Raw genomic sequence first — 25,626 nt, 5'->3', positions numbered from 1 at the left:
ATATATTTTTTTCTTATTAAGGGAGGCCAAATGCTTGCTGGCTTCCCTTGCATTCAATGCTACAAGTGGCAACAATGTCATAATCTTTATGACCAGACAGCATCAGATAGATGGCCTACAAACACAGAAACAGAGGTGTGCTGTTTCTCTTGCTCAGACACTTTCTCAAGTGAGTTATATTAAGCCTCTTGCGAATTGAAGAAAATTCTGAAAACACAGAGTGACGAAAGCTTAAAAAAAAAATTGGAAGCCTGGCTTCCCTTGGCATCCATGGATACACTCCACTGCCAGTCAAACAGAGAGACACATTGTTCTAGCGTTTAAAACAATAGGAAGAGCTTATATCATATGAACTCCACATGTCAGGGAATCATATCCTTTTTATCTACCTATGGACAATCCTCACTAGATGTATTTTATAGAGATATTCTACATATGTATCCCATACATTTTCTGTAAGCCTCACACTTGCATTTATAAATGCATCCACATGCCCTTCTCTTTCATCGGCTTCATAGTGGATTTACTCTCTATTCTAAAATACAAAAATAAACTTGTAGTTATAATTTGTTTAAAATGATCCTCTCAACACGTCTTCAATATGGGTGCCAAGCAGACTTGAAAGACCTTGCAGAGGTTCAGCCACATACAGCGAGTGAGGCTGCAGCACATTGGCCTCTCTTTGTGGGTAAAGAACGCCCTCTTCAGGTGTAGTTACCCATTGCAGTTACACTGCATTACACAGAAATACTGTACAAAGCCACTCTTGTTGCTGTAGTAATTATTACTTGCGTCACAGATAGAACAATGACACAGATATTTCACCAGATGTATAAATGTGAAGCATCTGCTTGGCGTTTCAACTCACTACCAAATTTGGTAGGAAAATGATGAAAGGAGATGGATTTTGGCCGACATTCTGACATTTTTCTCATCAATGAAATATTTGATCTCAATACAGTTTTCTGTTCACATAACTAGAATCTGTTTTGAACAGACTAGACTTTGGCTCTTGACAAAGTTTTTAAAAATCGCGTTGTTTAGAAGTGCAAAGGCGAATTGAGTTATTGCACACGCGCATTTCAGAGTAGGCGTTCCCTAACGGAAATATGCAAATGTTTACTAGAACAGGAAAAATGGGTTCTCGCTATTTCGTGCTTGGCTCTGCCCACCTCCTTACGTTCTGCCCACTATGACTCATTTGTTCCCATTGGAAACGACATGCTGTGGTCTATCTTGGTTTAGTTATACAAATCTTTGCTTGAATTTTAATCACGGCAACCCAGAAGCAAAATATCACCTTAACTACTAGATTAGGTTCTAGGCAGGGAAGAGGTGAGAAATTCGAAACGTTGTCTACCACGTCAGACTTTCCAAGATATATTGTATTTATTTAGATTTTCTTTAACCTTTATTTTATCAGGGAGTCATTTAAAGATCACTGTCTTTTAAAAACTTTTTTTTTTACAGATGAGTGCTGAATTACATACAATACTAAAAATACACACATCAACATATACATACAAAATATAAGCAGAAAGAAAAACACGGTCATAAAAACAAATACTTAAGTTACTTACTTAATTACTAAGAATACATGATAGTCAGAACTAGGAAAGTCGGACATTTCCGATTTTCTAACCGCTTGTAGTTGTACACGTGCCGCGTTCAACGATTCAGGAAGTCCGAGTTTCCTTGTGCAGCCTAATATTTGAACGAGGCACTTAGCCCACCTGCAATGGCGATTTCCGTCACTGGTGCAGGTTGAAAGTTGTTCATGAGGCGTCAACATTAACCTAAATGTAGCAGGCGTGAAATAAACCGTCCCCATAGGCAATTGGCTTTCAAGACATAGGGTAACATATTTGGTTGGCCGATGTTCGTATTTATTGCAGGTAGGCTATAAAACATAAATTATATATACAGCTACTTTGCATAAAACAAAATACCAACGTGAAATGAGGTAAGAATCACAACTGCAACGTTTGTAAACGTTGTAGGGTAACAGTTTATGGGTCTTCAAGATGTAAATGATTAAATATTGCGAAGTCTAAATCATTTATTGACCCTTAAACCAGATTTCATTGAAGATGTGAGGCACCTGATTGCATTGAAGGGTAGGCCTAATAATCACAACAGATGTTCTGTGATTTTAACCGGCTTTATGAAATCAGTCAAACTCACGTTTGTGTGACATTTTTCAACACCTGATGATGCAATGTGAGGTTGTGTTCCCCATCTATTTATAATCTAAATGTATTAGCCTATACCAATAATCAGTCTCATCATCAATTATGACATGAACACAACACTAACATAAATAGAAATCCACAGACATTATAGATAACGCTGGATATTCCAAAATGTATAATCATACAGGCACAACTATTGATATCATAATTGTTAGGCTACATGGTTTCATGTAACCTAACTACATTAATTGGCTACTGTTGCGTATAGCTAGTTTCGTTTCAGTTTACAGTGATTGGTTAACTTTCAGGAACAATTTGACAACCCCGCCTTTGCTCTGCCCATGTTTTGCCAAGTGTGCTGTCAGGGTTTGGTCGGGTCACGGCTATCTGGGTTAAACTTCGCAGCCAAGTCAACGGAGGACAGGAGCATGCCAAATATATAATTTTTATTATCAGCGAGGTCAGTGACTAAATTGACAACCTGTCTGGAAAATGATATTTGGAAAAGCATGCGGAGCTGTATAATGCGGTAACATTAGAATAACAACTTGTAACCTTCTAGCTTCGTCTTTGACCAGGCTTGCTAACAAACGCTACTGTTATTCTAGATGTATGTTTAAGTGCCTGTTTTAATGTCTATTTAGATAGAAGTTAATCAAACTACTGTAGACTGGTTGCTCACGTTCTCTACCAGAGAAGCTATTCATTTTACGGTACTGGGAAAATCCCTTTTGTGGGGTAAAGTTCAGCAGAACTATGGCCCAATTTTTCAAACCACTTTTAACGATGGCTTATTTTCAAATTGTCATTTGGGCACTCAGACCTCTTATTTGCTTCTTTGTGAAGTAGTATTTTTCACACTTTCACCTGTCAACTGTAAATTATTTGACTGGAATTGGAACGTTGTAGGCTGCTGGGACCATTCATTTATATGGCTGTGACCCAAGTCTGTCTTCATACAGTCAGTCATTGCTTGCATACCAACCTACTGCCATCTAGGCCTGCTCTACCGGCTTCAGGGGTAAATCCACAGAGGGGTAAATCCATTTGAATTCAATCACTTTTTGATAGAATTCCTTTTGATTTGAACTAAACCTCCCATACATACCTGTCCCTTGTAGAAGTGTTCAGAATTTGTACATATGTATTTTTTTTTTACCTGAATGGAAAAACATACAAGACACAAAGGTGTTCAAGGTTGACTCATTTGGTGGTGTATGCATTTTTGCATACCCCACCATCCATGTCGAGTTTATTATTTAAAGTGGTGTTACCATGCTAATTGCTGGTAGAAGGCTCCGCTACACTATCCTCAGCATGGCCAATTACAGGCAGCTGCATCAGTATGCACATGTAGAACTTCCTAGTGGAGAGCTCTGCTCATGTCCATGTAGTAGCGTATCTGTTTCCACCTCCTCTGGCCAGACAGCTGCTGGTAGTATTGCATGCACCTCTGCCAGTACTCCTCCTGGCTATAGCACCCTGGGTGACTGAATGAAGGGGCCTGCCATGGACCAGGAGAGGGGCCTGCTGAGGTCATGAGCTGGGGATGTCCAACTGCTTCCTTCCCCTACGTCAGAAACGGCCTTGAGTGGGCTCAGCAGAGGGCTGTTTTTGGGCTGCTGTGGAGGTGAGGCCTGGTCAGGAGCCTGAGGGAGGTTTACGGTTCCCAGGTAGGTCAGTGTCAGAGGCTCATCCGGCTGGACCTTCAGACCCTTTAGAGAGCTCAGACGACTGATGAGAGAGAGGAGGCATGTGGAAGATCCTTCATGATGACCACATATCGAATATGGGTGTCTGGATGGGTCTCCTTTACCTTTGGGGCCTGCTCTGAGGTGGGGGGCAGTTTGCCTGTCCCACGTAGGTTAGGGCATCCACCAGTGAGGCCTGGTGAACAGGGCCAGAGCCACAGGGCTAGTTGCTGCCACAGTATTGGTTTGACCTGAAAATGACACATCCATATTGCTGTTGCTATAAAATAAAAAACACATCTAGACAGTAGGGATTTCAAATTGCTTTGAAGATCTAAGATTTTGGTGACATTAGAATACGTTTTTCAACTGTCCATTGGTGATATTTCCACCAAATGGATTTGTTGCGGATAAAAATCAGCTTGTGAATGTAGTGCACACAAAATATACTTTTCACTTAAGTTTTCATGTACCGAACAAATATCTAAAGTTCAATGTGTTTCCATTGCATTTTTAACTTTACTGATAGATTTCTCACAAAAAATGCTGTTAACTGTTGTGCATACTCTGGTCTTGGCACGTGCTCTCTAGCCAACAGCTTGCAGATACAGCAGGTAGGCTAGTCTACATGAGATTATAAAGAGTGAGAATATTTGTCAAACGGCAGTCAAGCATCAATAATCATGTCACCAGAATAAGACCCTCGATATTTATTGTACAGGAGCATCAAGATTACTGTGCACTTTCACCACTTTGTGAAGTCATAATTTAATCTGTAGCCTCAAACTGCGTGGTTTCCCGAGTTGCAGTAGAAGAACCACCCCCCATATCATCACGTAACTCCAAGTTTACTGCGATATGATGTTATTATACACTATGTATACAAAAGTATGTGGACAACCGTTCAAATTAGTGGATTTGGCAATTTTAGCAACACCGTTGCTGATACGTGTTAAAAATCAAGCACACAGCCATGCAATCTTCATAGACAAACATTGGCAGTAGAATGGCTTTACTGAAGAACTGTGACTTTCAACGTGGCACTGTCATAGGATGACACCTTTCCAACAAGTCAGTTAGTCAAATTTCTGCCCTGCTAGAGCTGCCCCGGTCAACTGTAAGTGATGTTACTGTGAAGTGGAAACGTCTAGGAGCATAAATAGCTCAGCCGCAAAGTGGTAGGCCACACTCACAGACCGGGACCGCTGAGTGCTGTAGCTGTTGTCTGTTCTTAGTTGCAACACTCACTACAGAGTTCCAAACTGCCTCTGGAAGCAACATCGGCACCAGAACTGTTCGTTGGGAGCTTCATGAAATGGTTTTCCATGGCTGAGCAGCTGCACATAAGCCTAAGATCACCATGCGCAATGCCAAGTGTCGGCTGGAGTGGTGTAAAGGTCGCATTGGACTCTGGGGCAGTGGAAACGAGTTCTCTGGGGTGATGAATCATGCTTCACCATCTGGCAGTCCGACGGACAAAGCTACCTTCCCAAATGCCTAGTGCCAACTGTAAAGTTTGGTGTAGGAGGAATAATGGTTTGGAGCGGTTTTCCATGTTTCGGGCTAGGCCCTTTAGGTCCAGTGAATGGAAGTCGGAACGCTACAGCATACAATGACATTCTAGATCATTCTGTGCTTCCAACTTTGTGGCAACAGTTTGGGGAAGGCCCTTTCCTGTTTCAGCATGACAATGCCCCATGCACAACCAGGTACATACAGAAATAGTTTGTTGAGATCAGTTTGGAAGAACTTGACTGGCCTGCACTGAACCCTGACCTCAACCCCATCTAACAACTTTGGGATTAGTTGTCGCCAACTGCGAGCTAGGCCTATTTGCCCAACATCACTGGCCAACCTCACTAATGCGCTTGTCCCTGCAGCAATGTTCCAACATCTAGTGGAAAGCCTTCCCAGAAGAGTAGAGGCTGTTATAGCAGCATAGGGGGGACCAACTCCATATTAATGCCTGTGATTTTGGAATGAGATGTTCGACGAGCAGGTGTCCACATACTTTTGGTTATGTAGTGTATCAATATTTGTGCATAAAGGCGTTTCCACTGCCATTCCTCGCATAATACATTTTACTTACACAAAAGATGCCAACACGTCAAACTAATTATCTGTCAGCATTTATAAAATTGTACCGAAACTTCCAGTTTCCATCATAGCAGTTTTTTACAGTATGACTTTACTCGCATAAAAACTATGGATGGAAACGTGGTTATTGTATACCAATTACGTCTCAATGACACATCAATGACTTCTGCCATTCCACAATCCTAAGACTAGACAAAGCAACAGCATCACCATACAATTTTTTTTTACATGGAATATTGAGCAGTACACAAAAATGAACAATGGCCCTGCCCTCCGGAGGAATAAAATGTTCTTAGCATTATGGATGAAAGTAGATGGTCTTGCTGGAAGATCTCCCTGTCCCATCAATGGTACAGACTGATCATCTCCCTGAATATATATATATATATATATATAACAAATGTTTGAAAATCTGTAATGTGTGTACCAGCAAGTTTGGTTTCATGTGGTTTCAAATTTGTTACCACCAAAACTGAGTTCAGAATCAAACAATCAGCACATTCTTGGCCCAAACATTCAATTGTTATGTCATCCAATTTTACATTTGAATAATGATCACATTCAGAATTACCATGACATTAAGTTCTACAGGATTTAAATGTTCAATTGTGATGTCATCCAATTAACATTTTTGCCAACATTTTTCAGAATCTTCATAATAAAATACAATTTTGCCAAGCATTTAGTTTAAGGTACTGAAAAATCACATGATCAAAATGCCACATTATTATAAAGACAAACATCAAATTGATGGCCTGCATGAGTAAATTTGGTCTGCAGTGAAACAGAGCCAGGGCCCAGACAAATGTGTAGTGGAGGAGCTCCTAGTGCTACTGTTTGTAATATTAGCAATTATTGTATCTGCCTCCATCATAATGATATATTTTGGCTATATTTTTTGGGGCCTTCCTATGGCATCAGGTGCTGTAGGTGTCCAGGATGGTGGGAAGTTTGCCCCCGGTAATGCGTTGGGCAGACCGCACCACCCATTGGAGAGCTTAGTGGTTGTGGGCGGTGCAGTTGCCATACCAGGTGGTGATACAGCCCGACAGGATGCTCTCAATTGTGCATCTGGTAAAGTTTGAGGGTTTTAGGTGTTAAGCCAAATTTATTTCGCCACACTATATGTGTGGGTGGACCATTTCAGTTTGTCAGTGATGTGTACGCCAAGGAACTTGAAGCTTTCCACCTTTTCCACTACGGTTCCATCAATGTGGATAGGGTGCTCCCTGTGCTGTTTCCTGAAGTCCCTGATCATCTCCTTAGTTTTGTTGACGTTGAGTGAGAGGTTATTTTCTGGAACCACACTCCCAGAGCCCTCACCTCCTCCCTTTAGGCTGTCTCATCGTTGTTGGTAATCAAGCCTACTACTGTTGTGTCGTCTGCAAACTTGATGATTGAGTTGGAGGCGTGCTTGGCCACGTGGTCATGGGCCCCAGTGTTGAGGATCAGTGAAGAGATGTTGTTTCCTACCTTCACCACCTGGGGGCGACCAGGTGGTGAAGTCCAGGACCCAGTTGCACAGGGTGGGGTTCAGACCCAGGGCCTCGAGCTTGATGATGAGCTATAGTCAATGAACAGCATTCTTACATAGGTATGCCTCTTGTCCAGATGGGACAGGGCGTCATTGTTCAGTCCTTCTTCTGTCCAGTGACGTGAATCATTCTATAATTCAGCCCTATCCAATTCCATCCTGGCTGTATCCTGTTGCTTGACAAATGAAGCAGACGTGTCTGGGTTGTCTACAAATGGATAGATGGAGGGACAGTGCAATAAATCCCCTCACTGCTGTTCAGCTGCATAATGAATATCTGTCTTATGAAGCAAGTAAAAGTTGTCTCATAAGCCATGTAATTTGAGGTGAATCTCCTCTTTTTCATGTCAGAAATTTAGAGATATCCTTAAACGCATCCTGCACAATGGCCGACAGCGGGAAGACTGAGCCCAGTACAGCCACAGCCCAGCCAACTAATGGAGACCAGCAGGTTAGGAGCACCATCACTACGACATTAGTTTACCCGACAACACAGCTCTGATGAAGGGTCTGATACACAAATAACATTGAAACCAGCATTCAGTATTTCACTCAAGTGGATAAATTGGAAATATGCAAGCACTCAAGGATAATATGTGCATGTACACAAAACTCCAGGTGCAGATTGAGTGATCAGTACAAATCAAACAAAATATGCAACATGCAATTGCTGAAATTGGCAACACAAAGGCTGTTTCTCCTCTAGTAACTCAGGCTAAATAATAACCATTGTGTTTTGTTTCCAGAGTGTTGTGTCCCGCGTGGGCAGCATCCCCCTGGTGAGCTCTGCGTGTGGTGTAGTGTCCAACGCCTACAGCAGCACTAAGGACAGCGTGCCCCTGCTGAAGGGGGTCATGGAGGCTGCCGAGAGCGGGGTGCGCACTCTTGGGGCAGCCGCCACAACCGGCTCCAAGCCACTCCTGGACAGACTGGAGCCACAGAGTGCGTTCTACTGCGTAGTGACCACAGAGGGACATCACAAAAAAACTATATTTATTTTAGTGGATAACGTTTTTGTTCTGAGTTAATGAATGATTTGTTGCAGTTTCTGTGGTGAATCATTATGCTATGATGGGACTGGACAAGGTGGAAAAACTGCAAATCCTCCAGCAGCCAGCTGATAAGGTGAGTCTCCAAATCTAGTGTTGACTAGTCAACAATACTGCCTCGTGCATCCAATTCAACTAAAGTCCCCAAGAAAACACTTTACTTGATGTAATACCTTGTATATTCATAACAGCTTTTTAATTGTTTCTCCCTCAGCTAGTTTCAGATACAATAGGCATAATGTACCAGTCTGTGAGTGGGACAAAGGAGGCCATGACTGGGGCTGTAACCGGGGCCAAGGAAACCATGACTGGGGCTGTAATGTCGGCAGTGTTTGGGGGTGTGGAGATGACCCAAGCAGCAGCCAGTGGATTGTTAAGCTCATTCATGGTGACCGGTGTGGGCCAGATGGTCAGCAGTGGGGTGGGCCTGGCCCTCAGCCATTCTGAGAACTGGGTGGACCATAACCTGCCTCTCAGCGACAGAGAGCTTGGTCAGTATGAATGAGAAAATAAAACGAATAACCTCTGAATGGACTGTACTTAAATGGAATTGAACCCATCCCTGGTGTGGGTGCTGCTGAGTCAGATCTAGAGCTGCAAGATGGTTAATTTATGTGTAGCTATGCACAGTTGGAAGTTTACATAAAATTAGGTTGGAGTCATTAACTCCTTTTTCAACCACTCCACAAATTTGTTAACAAACTATAGTTCTGGCAAGTCTGTTAGGACATCTATTTTGTGCATGACACGAGTAATGTTTCCAACAATTGTTTTAGACAGATTATTTCACTTATAATTCACTGTATCACAATTCCAGTGGGTCAGAAGTTGACATACACTAAGTTGACTGTGCCTTTAAACAGCTTGGAAAATTATGTCATGGCTTTAGAAGCTTCTGATAGGCTAGATTGTACTTTTTGGAGAAATGTCCTCTGGTCTGATGAAACAAAACTGGAATTGTTTGGCCATGTTATGTTTGGAGGAAAAAGGGGGAGACTTGCAAGCAGAAGAACACCATCCCAACTGTGAAGCATGGGGTGGCAGCATCATGGTGTGGGGGTGCTTTGCTGCAGGAAGGACTGGTGCACTTCACAAAATAGATGGCATGTTGAGGAAGGAAAATGATGTGGATATATTGAAGCAACATCAAGACATCAGTCAGGAAGTTAAAGCTTGGTCCGAAATGGGTCTTCCAAATGGACAATGACCCCAAGCATACTTCTAAAGTTCTGGTAAAATGGCTAAAGAACAACAAAGTCAAGGTATTGGAGTGGCCATCATAAAGCTCTGACTTCAATCCTATAGAAATTATGTGGGCAGAAATGAACAAGTGTGAGCAAGGAGGCCTACAAACCTGACTCAGTTACATCTGCTCTGTCAGGAGGAATGGGCCAAAATTCACCCAACTTATTGTGGGAAGCTTGTGGAAGGCTAACCAAAACTGTTTGACCCAGGTTAAACAATTTAAAGGCAACGTTACCAAATACTAATTGAGTGTATGTATACTTCTGACCCACTGGGAATGTGATGAAAGAAATAAAAGCTGAAATAAATCTCTACTGTTATTCTGACATTTCACATTCTTGAAATAAAGTGGTGATCCTAACTGACCTAAGACAGGGAATCTTTACTAGGATTAAATGTCAGGAATTGTGAAAAACTGAGTTTAAACGCATTTGTCTAAGGTGTATGTAAACTTCTGACTTCAACTGTATATGTAGACAAGGCGACACTAAAATCAATAGCTCTGATCTCAGACCGTGAATTATCCTTTATAGATGATCGTTCTTTTTTCTGCATACAGCTGCTTTGGCGGAGCCTGCAACAGGTGAGGTGAATACTGCACCAGTGGTGAGCTCTAGCTACTTTGTCCGTCTGGGCAAGCTGTCCTCCAAGGTGCAGGAGCGGGCCCTGGAGCAGTCCCTGGTGAGAGCCCGGCACGCCAGAGATGCCACATACGCAACTTTGGCACAGATCACCAGCACCCTGGACCTGCTGGAGAAAGCCCGCTCCACCCTGGCCACTGCCAACCACCAGCTGGGAGGGGCACCGGAGCAGCTGCTGCAGCGCTGGAAGGAGTGGCAGGAGAAACAACCTAAAGATGGAGGGGTAGAGATGGGGGAGGTGGATGGTCCCAAAGACCAGACTGAGGTAGGGAGTCCTGAGTTAGTATTTTCTGTCCAAGTAGCCATGTGAATGAATGTACTTGAACTTTATAAACACTTATAGTTTCCACAGATACCTGTAAATGCCTATGTTTGTGTAGCAGTTGGAGTGGCGAACCCTCTCGATGGTGCGTGGTCTCAGTGACCAGTTGCGGTCTGCATGCTCTGGGGTGGTGTCCAGCGCCCAGGGCTTACCCGGTGCTGTCCAGGACCAGCTGGCAAACGCACGGAAAGCGGCTGAAGAACTGCACTCCTCCCTGGGCAACACTAGCACCCTCACACCCCCCCTCCTGGAGCAGACCCGTCACCATCTAACACAGGTATACAAAACTTTGTTGCTCCATTTCTCCTGTGTGCATTCATTATGAATACACCAGCTGCTGGTTTCTCATTATTTATTCAGTTTCAATATTTCAACAAACGCATTGTATGTACATCACCTCAGAGTGATTCATAATTATCTGTTATTTGTGTTGATTGACACATTTTAAATGTTCACAGGTGCGACAGTCTCTGGATGGTGTCGTAGAGTATCTGCTCAATAACACTCCTCTCAACTGGCTGGTGGGACCCTTTGCACCCCAGATCACAGAGAAGGGGGAGGGCGGGTGGGCTGCGAATAAGGGGGCCCCCCAGAACTAGATTTAGAGGAGGACCGAGAGGTTGGAGTAGATTACTCCAAAAAGGCATCTCCGAGGCCTGGCATGCCTGCATTTTTTGTACAGTGCAGTAAATGTGCTTTCTAAGAACTTACTGCCCACATCCATAAGCTATACAGATTTTTTTTTTTATTACTTTATTTAACTAGGCAAGTCGGTTAAGAACAATTTCTTATTTATAATGACAGCCTCGGAACAGTGGGTTAACTGCCTTGTTCAGGGGCAGAACTACAGATTATTATAATTTTTTTACCTTGTCAGCTCAGGGATTCGATCTAGCAACCTTTTGGTTACTGGCCCAATGCTCTAAGCACTAAGCTACCTGATGCCCTGATGGTAACATATGGAAATCACAATACTGTGTTATAAGGGGAATCTACAACATAAAACTGCCATATTTGGCGTCTAGATCACACTCCAATCTGTGAATGTTGAGAAACTATTAAAAACAAACAGTAATTTTGTTTCTGTAACTGTATGAAATGCCGTATAAACCTCACATGCAACTGATCTTTATTCCTCTGAAATGTACAAATTGGTGTGTGACATTTGTATGTCCTCTCTGCTGTATGTGTAAGCTCCAGCAGGGTCTTGCTGTTGTTTTTGAGTACTGATACAGTAGGCTAAATAAAGTAATTTTGGCTCTGGTCCTGGGCTTCCATTCCATTATTTTAGTTATACAGGATTTAATTTACCTGCATCTTTAACTCATTATAGTTCATACTGCCTAGTGAATATTTAGAATGAATTATGTTGTACTTTGCTGTCATTTTTCGTTATTCCTATAACTCAAACATGTTTCCAAGAACCTGTAACTTATTATAACCCTGTTGTCATTGCTGATATTGACACCAATGTTTAATGTCACAAGACTCATTAACAAGCATTTTGGATATAAGAAAGGGCCATTCCTTTATACATTTTTGTGTGAAATCTCTATTTTATGTGATACATTTCGGGGGCCATTTATGTGAGGAAAAATAACACTTAGAATGACGTCACGGTCGTTGTCTCGAATGTCGGGAGCTAGCGCTTGTTAAGAGGCCGCGCGCACAGAAGGGAAGGATTATTACTACATTCTGGAGAGCAAGGTCGTCGACATCTGCAGCACTTCGTATTTCAGGTACTGCTTTGCCGTCGTAAAAAAAAGGTTTCGTTAATGTAAACCGATTCGATGCATTCTCCGACTAGTTTAGAGCTTCATGATAGCTAGCCAGCTAACGCAACGTTCGAAAGTCGTTATATTTTAAAGGTAATATGTCTAATTCATTTCAGACATTACCCAGGTAAACTAGGACAAATTACTTCGCTTGTCATTGTTTTCAATCAGCTAACGTTAGCAGGTCTCTAGGGCAGGCTAAAGTTTTCTGTAGGCCGACGACGTTATGAGCTGAGAGGAAGGAATTGTTTTGAACGAAACCCGAACTGCGTTAATGACAGTCAGCTGTAGTTACTAATTTAGCTAGCTAGTTAATTTTACTAGCCAGAGCTATTTTTATTGTCAGTTTATGGCAAGTCTAGCTAACTAGTTGGCAAGATATTGCAGACATTGTGATTTCAATTTTGCTTGTCCAGACCTAGTTATGGACCGCTCAACTCCGTTCTATGGAGGAAGTTTTGATAACTGGTCGCCGGAAGTCACCATTAGTCGATTCTTGTAAAAATGTCAATTCTGACGACCCTTACCTGTACCTATGTTTGTTCTGTAGAACTGCAGTCCTTCCGCTGTGTGCTGAAATTCATACTTTTAATCAACTCAGCGAATACAACCACCGACCTTTTCCTCATGTTTTTATCATACAATGTAAACATATTCAATTTGCACATTCCAGTATGGAATATTGTTTGTGTCTGAATGTCAAAGATACACGTTAAATAACACCGTTTAGTTGTAGAGAGTTAGCGTTAGCTTGGTACCTAGCTAGCACCAATACAACCAGCCTGAAAACAATGACCAGTAGAAACTGCAGTCATCATTATTCTTAACAATGGTTTAGGAATCCTTGTAAGTATTAGCCTGGTAGCCAGTTGTTTTTCGCTTACTGAAATGAATTTTAGTCAATGAAAATAAATAGCTAGCCAGCTACTAAACCGTGTTGCCCAAAGCTAACCTTATAAGCAGCCAGTTAGCTTCATGGGGCTCGACCAGACTGGGTTAATGGTTGTGAAGGTAGCCACAATAAGGATTTAGGCACCATAGTGGAATATGCGGTCTTGCTTCAAAATAAAAGTAACTCTTTGAAAGTGAAGGTTAGAATTGGTTGACTCATGCCATATTTAGAATAATGTTAAACAAGGTTGGAATGTGAGTCAATGAAATGGGGTATCGGTCTACTCGGTGACACCAACAGAACACAACTGTGAAGAGTATATGCAAATATAAGCGCTACAACACTAATCGCAGGACTGTGAAATCACCTCCCCAGTCAGCCTATTGTGTGTCCACATTCATAATGCACTGTACAGCTTTAACTAAAGATTGGGTATCCATCTACTCAATAACCAGTGTCCCCCCCCACCCCCCAATGTCCTCAGTTATCAGACTCCAAAACATCCACACAGTATTGTTTTTCCTTTGGAATAGTGTTCAATACATATAGGTTGACAGTAAATGTGGCTCATTTCAGTTGTTTGAGTCCCACAATAAGGGCTACGACCCTGATGTTCTCTGGGTGTCACTGAGTAGACCAATACCCCATGTCATTGATCCACAATCCACGGGTAAGGTTGTACAGTGAAATAAGTATGCCCCCAATGCAATTCTAGTCTAATACATCCAGCATGATTTCAACAGATTTGTCAAATTAACTAATTGTTTTATTTTGTGTAACATTCCAACCTCGTTTAGCATGATCTATTCAGTTATGGCATAGTTCTAGTATTCATTCACATCACTGTCAATGACACTTATTTTGAAGGCTAACCGCAAAGTCCATTTGTGGCTAATCCTTATTGTGGCTAGCTTCACATAGAATGGTCTGACCACCATTAATCAAATAAGAACTGTCTTATACATTAGGGTTATTTTAGATGACACCTAGCTATATAGTTAGCTAGCTAACAATAGCTACTGAAACAGATTGTCGTTTTTTGGAAAGAACATCGTTTGCATCCATGAGCTAGCTAGCTTTTTTTTTAATGACCAGCACTGTAGGTGCCGGAGACAACTTTACCAGCATCACAGCAATGATTCGTTGTGACATATGAAACTTGAGTGGTATTGTAATCAATGTGTAATGTCTATGTAAAAAATCTATGAACTTGTTAAATTATCTGTATTCAGGTCCTGATTGGTCAACAAGCTTGTGACACATCAAATAGTGTTAATTGACATGTCAAATAGTCTTATCTTATCATATCTTTTTGGACACGCAAAGACACAAATGAGGAAAAAGTTGGTTGTATTCGATACAAGATGAAGAGGGGTATTGCGATATGTACAGTGCATTCGGAAAGTATTCAGACCCCTTCCCCTTTTCCACATTTTGTTACGTTACAACCTTGTTCTCAAATTGAGGAACATTTTAATTTCATCAATCTACACACAATATCACATGATGACAAAGCGAAAACAGGTTCATTTTTTGAAAATGTCTTAAATACAAAAAAAGATACACTGCTCAAAAAAATAACACATCCTAGATCTGAATGAATGAAATATTCTTATTAAATACTTTTTTCTTTACATAGTGGAATGTGCTGACAACAAATCACACAAAAATTATCAATGGAAATCAAATTTATCAACTCATGGAGGTCTGGATTTGGAGTCACACTCAAAATTAAGTGGAAAACCACACTACAGGCTCATCCAACTTTGATGTAATGTCCTTAAAACAAGTCAAAATGAGGCTCAGTAGTGTGTGTGGTCTCCACGTGCCTGTATGACCTCCCTACAACGCCTGTGCATGCTCCTGATGAGGTGGCGGATGGTCTCCTGAGGGATCTCCTCCCAGACCTGGACTAAAGCATCCATGATGTCCCAGATGTGCTCAATTGGATTCAGGTCTGGGGAACGGGCGGCCCAGTCCATAGCATCAATGCCTTCCTCTTGCAGGAACTGCTGACACACTCCAGCCACATGAGGTCTAGCATTGTCTTGCATTAGGAGGAACCCAGGGCCAACCGCATATGGTCTCACAAGGGGTCTGAGTATCTCATCTCGGTACCTAATGGCAGTCAGGCTACCTCTGGCGAGCACATGGAGGGCTGTGCGGCCCCCCAAAGAAATGCCACCCCACACCATGACTGACCCACCGCCAAACAGGTCATGCTGGAGGATGTTGCAGGCAGCAGAACATTCTCCACGGCGTCTCCAGACTCTGTAATGTGCTCAGTGTGAACCTGCTTTCATCTGTGAAGAGCACAGGGTGCCAGTGGCGAATTTGCCAATCTTGGTGTTCTCTGGCAAATGCCAAACGTCCTGCACGGTGTTGGGCTGTAAGCACAACCCCCTCCTGGGGACGTTGGGACCTCATACCACCCTCATGGAGTCTGTTTCTGACCGTTTGAGCAGACACATGCACATTTGTGGCCTGCTGGGGGTCATTTTGCAGGGCTCTGGCAGTGATCCTCCTTGCACAAAGGCGGAGGTAGCGGTCCTGCTGCTGGGTTGTTGCCCTCCTACGACCTCCTCCACGTCTCCTGATGTACTGGCCTGTCTCCTGGTAGCGCCTCCATGCTCTGGACACTACGCTGACAGACAGAAGCAAACCTTCTTGCCACAGCTTGCATTGATGTTCCATCCTGGATGAGCTGCACTACCTGAGCCACTTGTGTGGGTTGTAGACTCTGTCTCATGCTACCACTAGAGTGAAAGCACCGCCAGCATTCAAAAGTGACCAAAACATCAGCCAGGAAGCATAGGAACTGAGAAGTGGCGGGGGTGTCTTGCTAAATGCCTATAATTTCCACCTGTTGTCTATACCATTTGCACAACAGCATGTGAAATTTATCGTCAATCAGTGTTGCTTCCTAAGTGGACAGTTTGATTTCACAGAAGTGTGATTGACTTGGAGTTACATTGTGTTGTTTAAGTGTTCCCTTTATTTTTTTGAGCAGTGTATTTACATAAGTATTCAGACCCTTCACTATCAGACTTGATATTGAGCTCAGGTGCATCCTGATTTAAAAAAAAAATCATCCTTTAGATGTTCCTACAACATGATTGGAGTCTACCTGTGGTAAATTCAATTGATTGGATATGATTTGGAAAGGCTGTCTATATAAGGTCCCACAGTTAACGGTGCATGCCAGAGCAAAAACCAAGCCATGAGGTCGAAGGAATTGTCCGTAGAGCACCGAGACAGGATTGTGATGGGGCACAGATCTGGGGAAGGGTACCAAAATATTTCTGCAGCATTGAAGGTCCCCAAGAACACAGTGGCCTCCATCATTCTTAAATGGAAGAAGTTTGGAACCACCAGGACTCTTCCTAGGGTTGGCCAAACTGAGCAATCAGAGGAGAAGGGCCTTGGTCTCTGTCGAGAACCTTCCAAAACAACAACCATCTTTGCAGCACTCCAGCAATTAGGTCTTTATGGTAGAGTGGCCAGACGGAAGCCACTCAACAGCCCGCTTGGAGTTTGCCAAACGGCACCTAAAGGAGACTCAGACCATGAGAAACAAGATTCTCTGGTCTGATGAAACCAAGATTTAACCATTTGTCCTGAATGCCAAGCGTCATGTCTTTGAAGCATGGTGGTGGCAGCATCATGCTGTGGGGATATTTTTCAGTGGCAGGGACTGGGAGACTAGTCAGGATCAAGGGGAAAGATGAACAGAGCAAAGTACAGAGAGATCCTTGATGGAAACCTGCTCAGGACCTCCGACTGAGGCCGAAGGTTCACCTTCCAACAGGACAACGACCCTAAGCACAAAGCCAGACCAAGCAGGAGTGGCATTGGGAAAGTACTGAGTAAAGGGTCTGAATACTTTTGTAATTGTGATATTTCTGGGGGGGGTTATACATTTGTAAAAAATTCTATAAGTCTGTTTTTGCTTTGTCATTATGGGGTATTGTGTGTAGATAAGAAAAACAATTTATTCAATTTTAGAATAAGGCTGTAACGTCAAAGTGGAAAAAGTTAAAGGTTCTGAATTATTTCCAAATGCACTGTAGCTACTGGGTTTCCAACTGTCAATGATATCAGACCACTCAAGTGAAGTGAATAAGTTGATTTTGTGTTTTCAAAGTTAATGTATGTTATGGGTGTCAAATTCTAAACCTAATTTAACAGAATAAGTACAGCCTCTGGATTGGGTAGCCTCCCTGCTAGTAACAAGAAACGGTATTTGTATTGTATCTAACAAATTGATCACTCATAAACTAAACCATTTATCAATCATGCGTACCTACTCTTAGCAGAACCGCTCTCCTGTTGGTCTCCAAGCTCCTTTAGCCCGTTAAGAATGTTAATGTACACAAATGGCCACTAGTTTGACTAACTCTTCAACCTCATTTCAGGAATATCCTGTCCCCCCCCCCCTCCCCTCCCTTTGTCAGAGAGCATGGCTCAGGAGACCAATCAGACGCAAGTGCCAATGCTTTGCACTATGGGCTGCGGTTTCTATGGTAATCCCCGCACCAACGGCATGTGCTCAGTCTGCTACAAGGAACACCTGCAGAGACAACAGGGCGTGGGCCATTCCAGCCCCCCAGGTGAGAAAGGTAGGGAGAGGGACACAAAATGGGGGGGCTGGAGAAGGAGGTAGCAATTGCTACCAAAACCATGGCATTATAAAGAAATAGCGATTTATCAGTTTGTGAAACACTTTTTTTTTTTTTTTTCATTGAAACCATGATTCAACATAAGTAAAAGGTCAGTCATAGTCACAATCAATGAACATGTGGTTTGTCTACAGGCTCGGTTGCTTCATCGCCAGTGGGGTCCCTGGGAGCAGCTGGTGTGTCGGTGAAGCGCCAGACAGCGGAACCCAGCGTGGAAGGGGTCACTCTGCCCGAGGAAAGGACATCCAGGTATGCTGCCAGAGAATCAGCTTGTCTCTGCAAACAAACACAGACTGCTAAATGGAAGCCATTCAATTGACAGTAAGCTGTTGCTCAAGAGGCTTTGGTTTATAATCGTGTTTTGGAGTTCCCTAGTCTTCCTCTTGAGCTTAATATTGGATTATGGTTAACTCATTATTGTTCTGAGTGTGTATGTGTGTCTTTAGTCCCAGCTCCCCCAGCCCAGTAACCCAGCAAATGACAGCCATGAGTATCTCCCAGGATACTGGAGCCACTGACTCAGACCAGGCTAATGGGGAAGAGGAGGGGACATCCAAAAACACAGGTTAGAACAACTGTGGGGGGAGCTCAATACTTTCTTGGTTTCCAAACTGTTTCCCATGTCTATATCATCAGTAACATTATGTGGCATGCCTCCTGCCTTGTCTTGTAATACATAACTACACTGCAGCAACAGTCCTATATGGGTATCTATGTTTGAAGTTCAGTCAGATGTTGTATTTTAACAGAGCCAGTGGGTGAGGCAGCCCAGACCTTGTCTGATGGTGATCAGACCCCTGACAAAAATAAGAAGAACCGATGCTTCACTTGCCGGAAGAAAGTGGGCCTCACGGGTAAGACTGAAGAGGGTTTTAAGCCAGGTGGACAGTACACGTTTTTAGTCTGATCTACAGGCTCCTGATCGGCTACTGACACATTTTTCCAAATTGGAGTAAAACTTAGAGCTGCAGCCTGTAAAAGTGTAAGCACATACTTGATTTGCGTTTGATTGCTGTAATAGGCTCCCGGGTACCTGCGCGTTCCCAATAATTTAACATGTTGAATATATTCTACCTCAAATCGACCATTGTCTCCAAGTGTGAACAATGCTCAGAGCAGATGCGAGACATTTCTCACCACCAGCCAATAGCCGCTACTCGGGAAAATAAATTGTTCTCTTCATCTACATTACAAGTTCATCTCTAACCATATTTCGTCCAACCTTTTTATGCAATTAAAGTACATGTCGGATAAAAAATAATGCTATGACAGCCCTGATGGAAACAGAACATTTTTCGCCGAACTTTGCAAATGTCAAAACAAAATACGCTGGACAAGGTGGAATCTTTTTGCCGGGAAAAGGAATTCTGCGAGAAATGCCGGTTGAAATGCTTTTATGAGCAATTATTGATAAACCATCATATTCGAAGTAAAGGTGGATTCACGCAATGTCATGTGTGGTCCCCCACTACGACTCACCAGGAAAGCATGCAGTTTATTAGTTTATGCAGTTTATTACAAATAAGATAAGTGATGAACTTCACAGGGTGGTGGAAGTGCAAGGTGATGAGCTTGATGTTCCTTTTCAATAAATATCAAGGGTCTTATTCTGATGACATGATCATCGATGCTTGGCTGCCGTTAGACAAATAAAAATCTTGCTCTTTTGTCCATAATAATCTCATGTAGGCTATACGTGCGCTCTAGCCAATAGCACGCAGATTCAACTAGAGTGCACTTGCCAAGACCAGAGTGGGCACACGCTATATAAAGGACATTTTTGGGGGGAGAAAACCATTAGTATAATTAAATGTGATGGAAACCCATTTAACTTGTATTTTTTATTCGGTACATGGGAATTTAACTGCGAAAGGTATTTTATGTGCACTACGTCATCATGCACAGCCTTTTATCTGCAACAAGTCACTTTGATGGAAATACATCTCTGGTGGGAAATTGTGTGTAGTTTTTATGCAAATGTTTTAATATTTGCATGAAAATCTGTCGCCAATGGGTGTAAACCTAGCTACTCACACACAAGCTAGCTGGTCTCAAGTCTATGGGCTGGTCTCAAGTCTTTAAACCTGTTCTTACCTCAAGCTCTTTCTGCAAAATCGACAATCCATATTGGCCTCTTTTCCCCAACCAGTCACGTGCCCAAATTTGCTTCTTTCTTGCTTAGTTTTCGGAGCATGACAATCGGTGATGTAATAATACCAAAAACAATAACACTACGTCAATGAAAGTTGGTACCCAAATATAGCCTAAACCTATTGTTTGATAATTTTACAATGTACCATTCAAAAGTTTGGACATACTTAAACCCTGGAATGAGTTTCTTTATATTTACTATTTTCTACATTGTAGAATAATAGTGAAGACATCAACTATGAAATAACACATATGGAATCAAGTATCAAAATATATTTGGACATTCTTCGAAGTAGCCACCATTTGCCTTGATGACAACTTTGCACACTCTTGGCATTCTCTCAACCAGCTTCATGAGGTAGTCACCTGGAATGCATTAACAGTTGTGCCTATAATTTCTTTCCTTAATGCGTTTGAGCCAATCCGTTGTGTTGAGACAAGGTAGGGGTGGTATACAGAAGATGGCCCTATTTGGTAAAAGACCAAGTAATGGCAAGAACAGCTCAAATAAGCAAAGAGAAACGACAGTCCATTACTTTAAGACAAAGGCCAGCTAGTCCGGAACATTTCAATAACTTTTAAAGTTTCATCATGTGCAGTCGCAAAAACCATAAAGTGCTACGATGAAATTGGCTCTCATGAGGCCCGCCACAGCAAAGGAAGACCCAAAGTTACCTCTGCTGCAGCGGTTAAGTTCATTAGCGTTAACTGCACCTCAGATTGCAGCCCAAATAAATGCTTAAGAGAGAAAAGCAGCCAACAAATGGTCAGCATATGTGGGAACTCCTTCAAGACTGTTGGAAAAGCATTCTTCATGAAGCTTGTTGAGATAATGCCTAGAGTGCAAAGCTGTCAAGGCAAAGGGTAGCTACTTTGAAGAATCTAAAATGGAAAACATTATTTTGATCGGTTAAAAAAATTAAAATACTACATGATTCCGTATGTGCTATTTGATCATTTTGATGTCTTCACTATTTTTCTATGTAGAAAATGGTAAATTGAGAAGAACCCTTGAATGAGTAGGTGTGTCTAAACCTTTGATTGGTACTGTATTTCCACACTGAGGTTTGAATAATACTGTGAAAATTGTTATAATGCCCTTTTTAGTGTAAGAGCTGATTGAAAAGCCTGGCCTTCCATGTTGACATCCTCATGTGGTAAATTAGTCAATAGACCAATAAAGAATTCCAAACCGCTCTACCAGTAACAGCTCATGTTCAGTTTTCCCCTTTCTACTCAAACCACTCCCAGAGAGTCCTAGCAAAATACTTGCTTGAGAAATTCCTCTTTGCTAAGAAGCCATTTTAATTTAACTTTGTCTCTTCACTCACTAGGCTTCGCTTGTCGCTGTGGTAACCTGTTCTGCTCCATTCACCGCTACTCTGACAAACATGACTGTCCTTACGACTATCGAGGTGCTGCCGCAGCACGCATACGCAAGGAGAACCCTATCGTGGTGGCTGAGAAGATCCAGAAGTTATGAGGACTGAGTAGAAAAGTCTGATGTGCAAATTGTGGAACAATGGTGGCATGGATAATACCAGATAAAATTGTTTCATGGTAGGATAAGGTGGGTGGGGTGGCGGTGTCACAGCCCCTGCCCAGCCACTTCCTTTAACATCTCCCTCTCTCTCCTAGGGTGACCGCTTGAGTGTGAATGCCTGTGGTGAGATGGTCTGTGTGTGTGCAGTAGGGTTTGGTGGGCATTAGAAGTCTACTGTGGGGAAGGAAGACATTTCATTTTTAACCTTTTTATTGTTTCTTAACTTGGGGGGACTTGAGTTAGTTTTTATATTACCCCCGTGTGGTGGTTAAAATGAACCAGAAGTAACATGTTGAAGAGCATGCTACATCTCCGATAAGGACATCGGGAGGTCAAGTTAAGATCCATGCTGGGAGTTTCTGTGTATCAGCAATATCTTTTGAGGGCTAGAGATTAATTTACTCCCAGAGAAAAACCCTTGTCCAGTTTCTGACAAATGGGCCTTTTTGTTGTAACTTTTCTTTCCCTTCTGACCCTTAGATGAATAGTTCACAACATGGCAACATTTTTTCAAGAAATGTTCTTTGACTTACTGATATTGGGTGCATGAAAGAGCCTCTATGAGTGATTGAGATTGTTTGAGTGTATGACATCAGATCTATATTAATATATTGTCCTTAGCTTGAGTTTTTTTTTATATTGAATTTTTAAAATATAATTAGGTTGGTTTGTCCTGGAGGATTGGCAGCATGTCAGAAAATCACATGTTTTTGTACTGAACCTTTCAATGATATTTTAGCATTTCCATCTGATTTATGTAACCATTTAAAAAATACAACTTCTGATATGTGATGGAGTAGAGTCCTGTTAATATGTTCAGGTTAGGACAGTGCAGAAAATTCAATTTATTATGGAATCAAAGCACAACAATTAAAGTTAACTGCAGAGCATAAGACATTGAATGTGCAAGTTAACTTACGTACTCGTACTTGTTTTCTTCAGCATCCGGGTCTTTATACACAGCTCAAAAAAATAAAGGGAACACTAAAATAACACATCCTAGATCTGAATGAATGAAATATTCTTATTAAATACTTTTTTCTTTACATAGTTGAATGTGCTCACAACAAAATCACACAATTATCAATGGAAATCAAATTTATCAACCCATGGAGGTCTGGATTTGGAGTCATTAAAGTGGAAAACCACACTACAGGCTGATCCAACTTATGTAATGTCCTTAAAACAAGTCAAAATGAGGCTCAGCAGTGTGTGTGGCCTCCACGTGCCTGTATGACCTCCCTACAACGCCTGGGCATGCTCCTGATGAGGTGGCGGATGGTCTCCTGAGGGATCTCCTCCCAGACCTGGACTAAAGCATCCATGATGTCCCAGATGTGCTCAATTGGATTCAGGTCTGGGGAACGGGCGGGCCAGTCCATAGCATCAATGCCTTCCTCTTGCAGGAACTGCTGACACACTCCAGCCACATGAGGTCTAGCATGGTCTTGCATTAGGAGGAACCCAGGGCCAACCGCACCAGCATATGGTCTGACAAGGGGTCTGAGGATCTCATCTCGGTACCTAATGGCAGTCAGGCTACCTCTGGCGAGCACATGGAGGGCTGTGCGGCCCCCCAAAGAAATGCCACCCCACACCATGACTGACCCACCGCCAAACCGGTCATGCTGGAGGATGTTGCAGGCAGCAGAACGTTCTCCACGGGGTCTCCAGACTCTGTCACATGTGCTCAGTGTGAACCTGCTTTCATCTGCGAAGAGCACAGGGTGCCAGTGGCGAATTTGCCAATCTTGGTGTTCTCTGGCAAATGCCAAACGTCCTGCACGGTGTTGGGCTGTAAGCACAACCCCCTCCTGTGGACGTCGGGACCTCATACCACCCTCATGGAGTCTGTTTCTGACCGTTTGAGCAGACATACACATTTGTGGCCTGCTGGAGGTCATTTTGCAGGGCTCTGGCAGTGCTCCTCCTTGCACAAATGCGGAGGTAGCGGTCCTGCTGCTGGGTTGTTGCCCTCCTACGGCCTCCTCCACGTCTCCTGATGTACTGTCCTGTCTCCTGGTAGCGCCTCCATGCTCTGGACACTACGCTGACAGATACAGCAAACCTTCTTGCCACAGCTCGCGTTGATGTTCCATCCTGGATGAGCTGCACCACCTGAGCCACTTGTGTGGGTTGTAGACTCCATCTCATGCTACCACTAGAGTGAAAGCACCGCCAGCATTCAAAAGTGACCAAAACATCAGCCAGGAAGCATAGGAACTGAGAAGTGGTCTGTGGTCACCACCTACAGAACCACTCCTTTATTGGGGGTGTCTTGCTAATTGCCTATAATTTCCACCTGTTGTCTATTCAATTTGCACAACAGCATGTGACATTTATTGTCAGTGTTGCTTCCTAAGTGGACAGTTTGATTTCACAGAAGTGTGATTGACTTGGAGTTACATTGTGTTGTTTAAGTGTTCCCTTTATTTTTTTGAGCAGTGTAGTTTAGCTTGATCTCTCTCTCTCTCTCTCTCTGCAGGTTTGCTACTGAGAATAAAGCATGTTCTGCCAGTCCAGGCAGGACATAATGTAGTGTTCTCCTTGAACGCCCTCTTCTGTTCCATATAGCCAACAGTGAACCACCTTGTTCCCTAACCACCAGCAGATCACTGATATATGCTGAATGATAACAGAACTGGTTGGCAATTAGTCCAAGAATTTGTATGTGTGTGTAATGTTTTCATAACTACCCTAAAGAAAGAACTGCCGTGGCACTGCTTTCTTTTCCTTGTATTTTCTTTCACCCACAGGTAATTCCTGTGTCTTTGAACAGGGGGTGGAATTTAGTCATGGGGCTAAAATCACTCTGGATGACATTTATTCTAAAGTGTCGTTCTAGGTTGCTTTCCTGTTCCTCCTGACTGCCCACATTTGGTGAATCAATAGACAGGCAAACACAACCCTTAGTACCAGTAATTTGGACATGTCTCAATCCTCGGCCAAGGGCCTTCGTGTCCCTGTGGTTGTTTTCAGGATTGGTCACACTAGTTTGGTTCCAAATAATTAGTGGCAGTTTTGCATTTTTAGGTGAATCCAATGTTTCATAGTGAATGTCATTGAAAAAGAGTTGTGTGGAAAAAAAGCAGATACTGAAAAACATCACTTGTGACACCTGGCAAAACAACGAGACCCTTTTGAGAGAGAGTCTGAATTGAATGAGCTCTCTTATATGAACAGGAAAACATTGGGACTTGACGCCAGGCACCACAGGTTGAAATTACATTTTTGCATCTACTGATTGAGATTTGTTGGTATTTTTGGTCCATTTATTATTTGTATTTTCACAAAGTAAACCATTTCAAACTTGCTGAAAACTTATAATTTCTTTATTTTGTCATACTACTGTCATCAAAATTGTTATTTATTTTAACCACTAAAATGAACACGCATCATTAATTTCTAAGCCCATTTCATAAGAGATTTACAAACTGGACTTTCAAGAGCTGTTGAATGGGTTTAAATAGACTGTTTAGTAGTCTTCAGTGTATTTGCCTTTGGTCATGTAATGTATAAGAAATTTCTCAGCTTCAGAAGCATCTGCGTTCACCAAATGTTGTGTGGTTATCCTTAGATACATTACATGACCAAAGATATGTGGGTACCTGATCTGCGAATATCTCATTCCAAAATCATGGGCATTAATATGGAGTTGGTCCCCTCTTTGCTGCTATAACGGTCTCCACTCGTTTGGGAAGGCTTTCCACTAGATGTTTGAACATTGCTGCAGGGACTTGCTACCATTGTGAGGTCAGACACTGTTGGGCGATTAGGCCTGGCCCGCAGTTGGCATTCCAATTCATCCCAAAGGT

General features: G+C 42.5%; 2 protein-coding genes across 6 annotated transcripts; both read left to right on the top strand.

Moving 5' to 3' along the window:
* The first annotated feature begins 1,740 nt into the window (after positions 1 to 1,740).
* plin3 (perilipin 3) lies at positions 1,741 to 12,036 on the top strand. Of its 4 annotated transcripts, none has more exons than XM_020498989.2 (8): positions 1,741 to 1,895; positions 7,866 to 7,965; positions 8,261 to 8,456; positions 8,560 to 8,639; positions 8,778 to 9,054; positions 10,368 to 10,714; positions 10,830 to 11,048; positions 11,230 to 12,036. In XM_020498989.2, the coding sequence occupies exons 2-8, from the start codon at positions 7,900 to 7,902 to the stop codon at positions 11,368 to 11,370; spliced, it is 1,326 nt and encodes a 441-aa protein (XP_020354578.1). In that variant the 5' UTR covers positions 1,741 to 1,895; positions 7,866 to 7,899; the 3' UTR covers positions 11,371 to 12,036. The 4 variants fall into 4 exon arrangements, with proteins under 4 accessions (XP_020354578.1, XP_031641931.1, XP_020354577.1 ...); XM_031786071.1 differs by having other exon boundaries at positions 1,741 to 1,963; XM_020498988.2 differs by lacking the exon at positions 1,741 to 1,895 and adding an exon at positions 2,515 to 2,652.
* Positions 12,037 to 12,385: 349 nt separating this feature from the next.
* Positions 12,386 to 22,806, top strand: zgc:77486 (zf-A20 domain-containing protein). Of its 2 annotated transcripts, none has more exons than XM_020498990.2 (6): positions 12,386 to 12,510; positions 17,854 to 18,057; positions 18,252 to 18,366; positions 18,564 to 18,682; positions 18,867 to 18,971; positions 21,603 to 22,806. In XM_020498990.2, exons 2-6 carry the CDS (start codon positions 17,898 to 17,900, stop codon positions 21,749 to 21,751), a joined length of 648 nt encoding a protein of 215 aa, XP_020354579.1. In that variant the 5' UTR covers positions 12,386 to 12,510; positions 17,854 to 17,897; the 3' UTR covers positions 21,752 to 22,806. The 2 variants fall into 2 exon arrangements, with proteins under 2 accessions (XP_020354579.1, XP_020354580.1); XM_020498991.2 differs by having other exon boundaries at positions 17,854 to 18,048; positions 21,603 to 22,752.
* Positions 22,807 to 25,626: the final 2,820 nt, after the last annotated feature.

Source organism: Oncorhynchus kisutch, linkage group LG13, assembly GCF_002021735.2.
Source record: "Oncorhynchus kisutch isolate 150728-3 linkage group LG13, Okis_V2, whole genome shotgun sequence".
Classification (NCBI taxonomy): domain Eukaryota; kingdom Metazoa; phylum Chordata; class Actinopteri; order Salmoniformes; family Salmonidae; genus Oncorhynchus; species Oncorhynchus kisutch.
The sequence above is the reverse complement of the archived record's forward strand: the minus strand, read 5'-3'. Positions and strand labels throughout refer to the sequence as shown.

Bases quoted from the DNA above. Each gene is read 5' to 3' on its own strand.
- plin3 (XM_020498985.2), top strand. From the start codon at position 2,702: ATGCGGAGCTGTATAATGCG. The intron at 9,055-10,367 runs GTCAGTATGAAT...TTCTGCATACAG, and splicing joins TCTCAGCGACAGAGAGCTTG to CTGCTTTGGCGGAGCCTGCA. The intron at 10,715-10,829 runs GTAGGGAGTCCT...ATGTTTGTGTAG, and splicing joins GTCCCAAAGACCAGACTGAG to CAGTTGGAGTGGCGAACCCT.
- zgc:77486 (XM_020498990.2), top strand. From the start codon at position 17,898: ATGGCTCAGGAGACCAATCAGACGCAAGTGCCAATGCTTTGCACTATG. The intron at 18,058-18,251 runs GTAGGGAGAGGG...GTTTGTCTACAG, and splicing joins CAGCCCCCCAGGTGAGAAAG to GCTCGGTTGCTTCATCGCCA. The intron at 18,367-18,563 runs GTATGCTGCCAG...GTGTGTCTTTAG, and splicing joins CCCGAGGAAAGGACATCCAG to TCCCAGCTCCCCCAGCCCAG.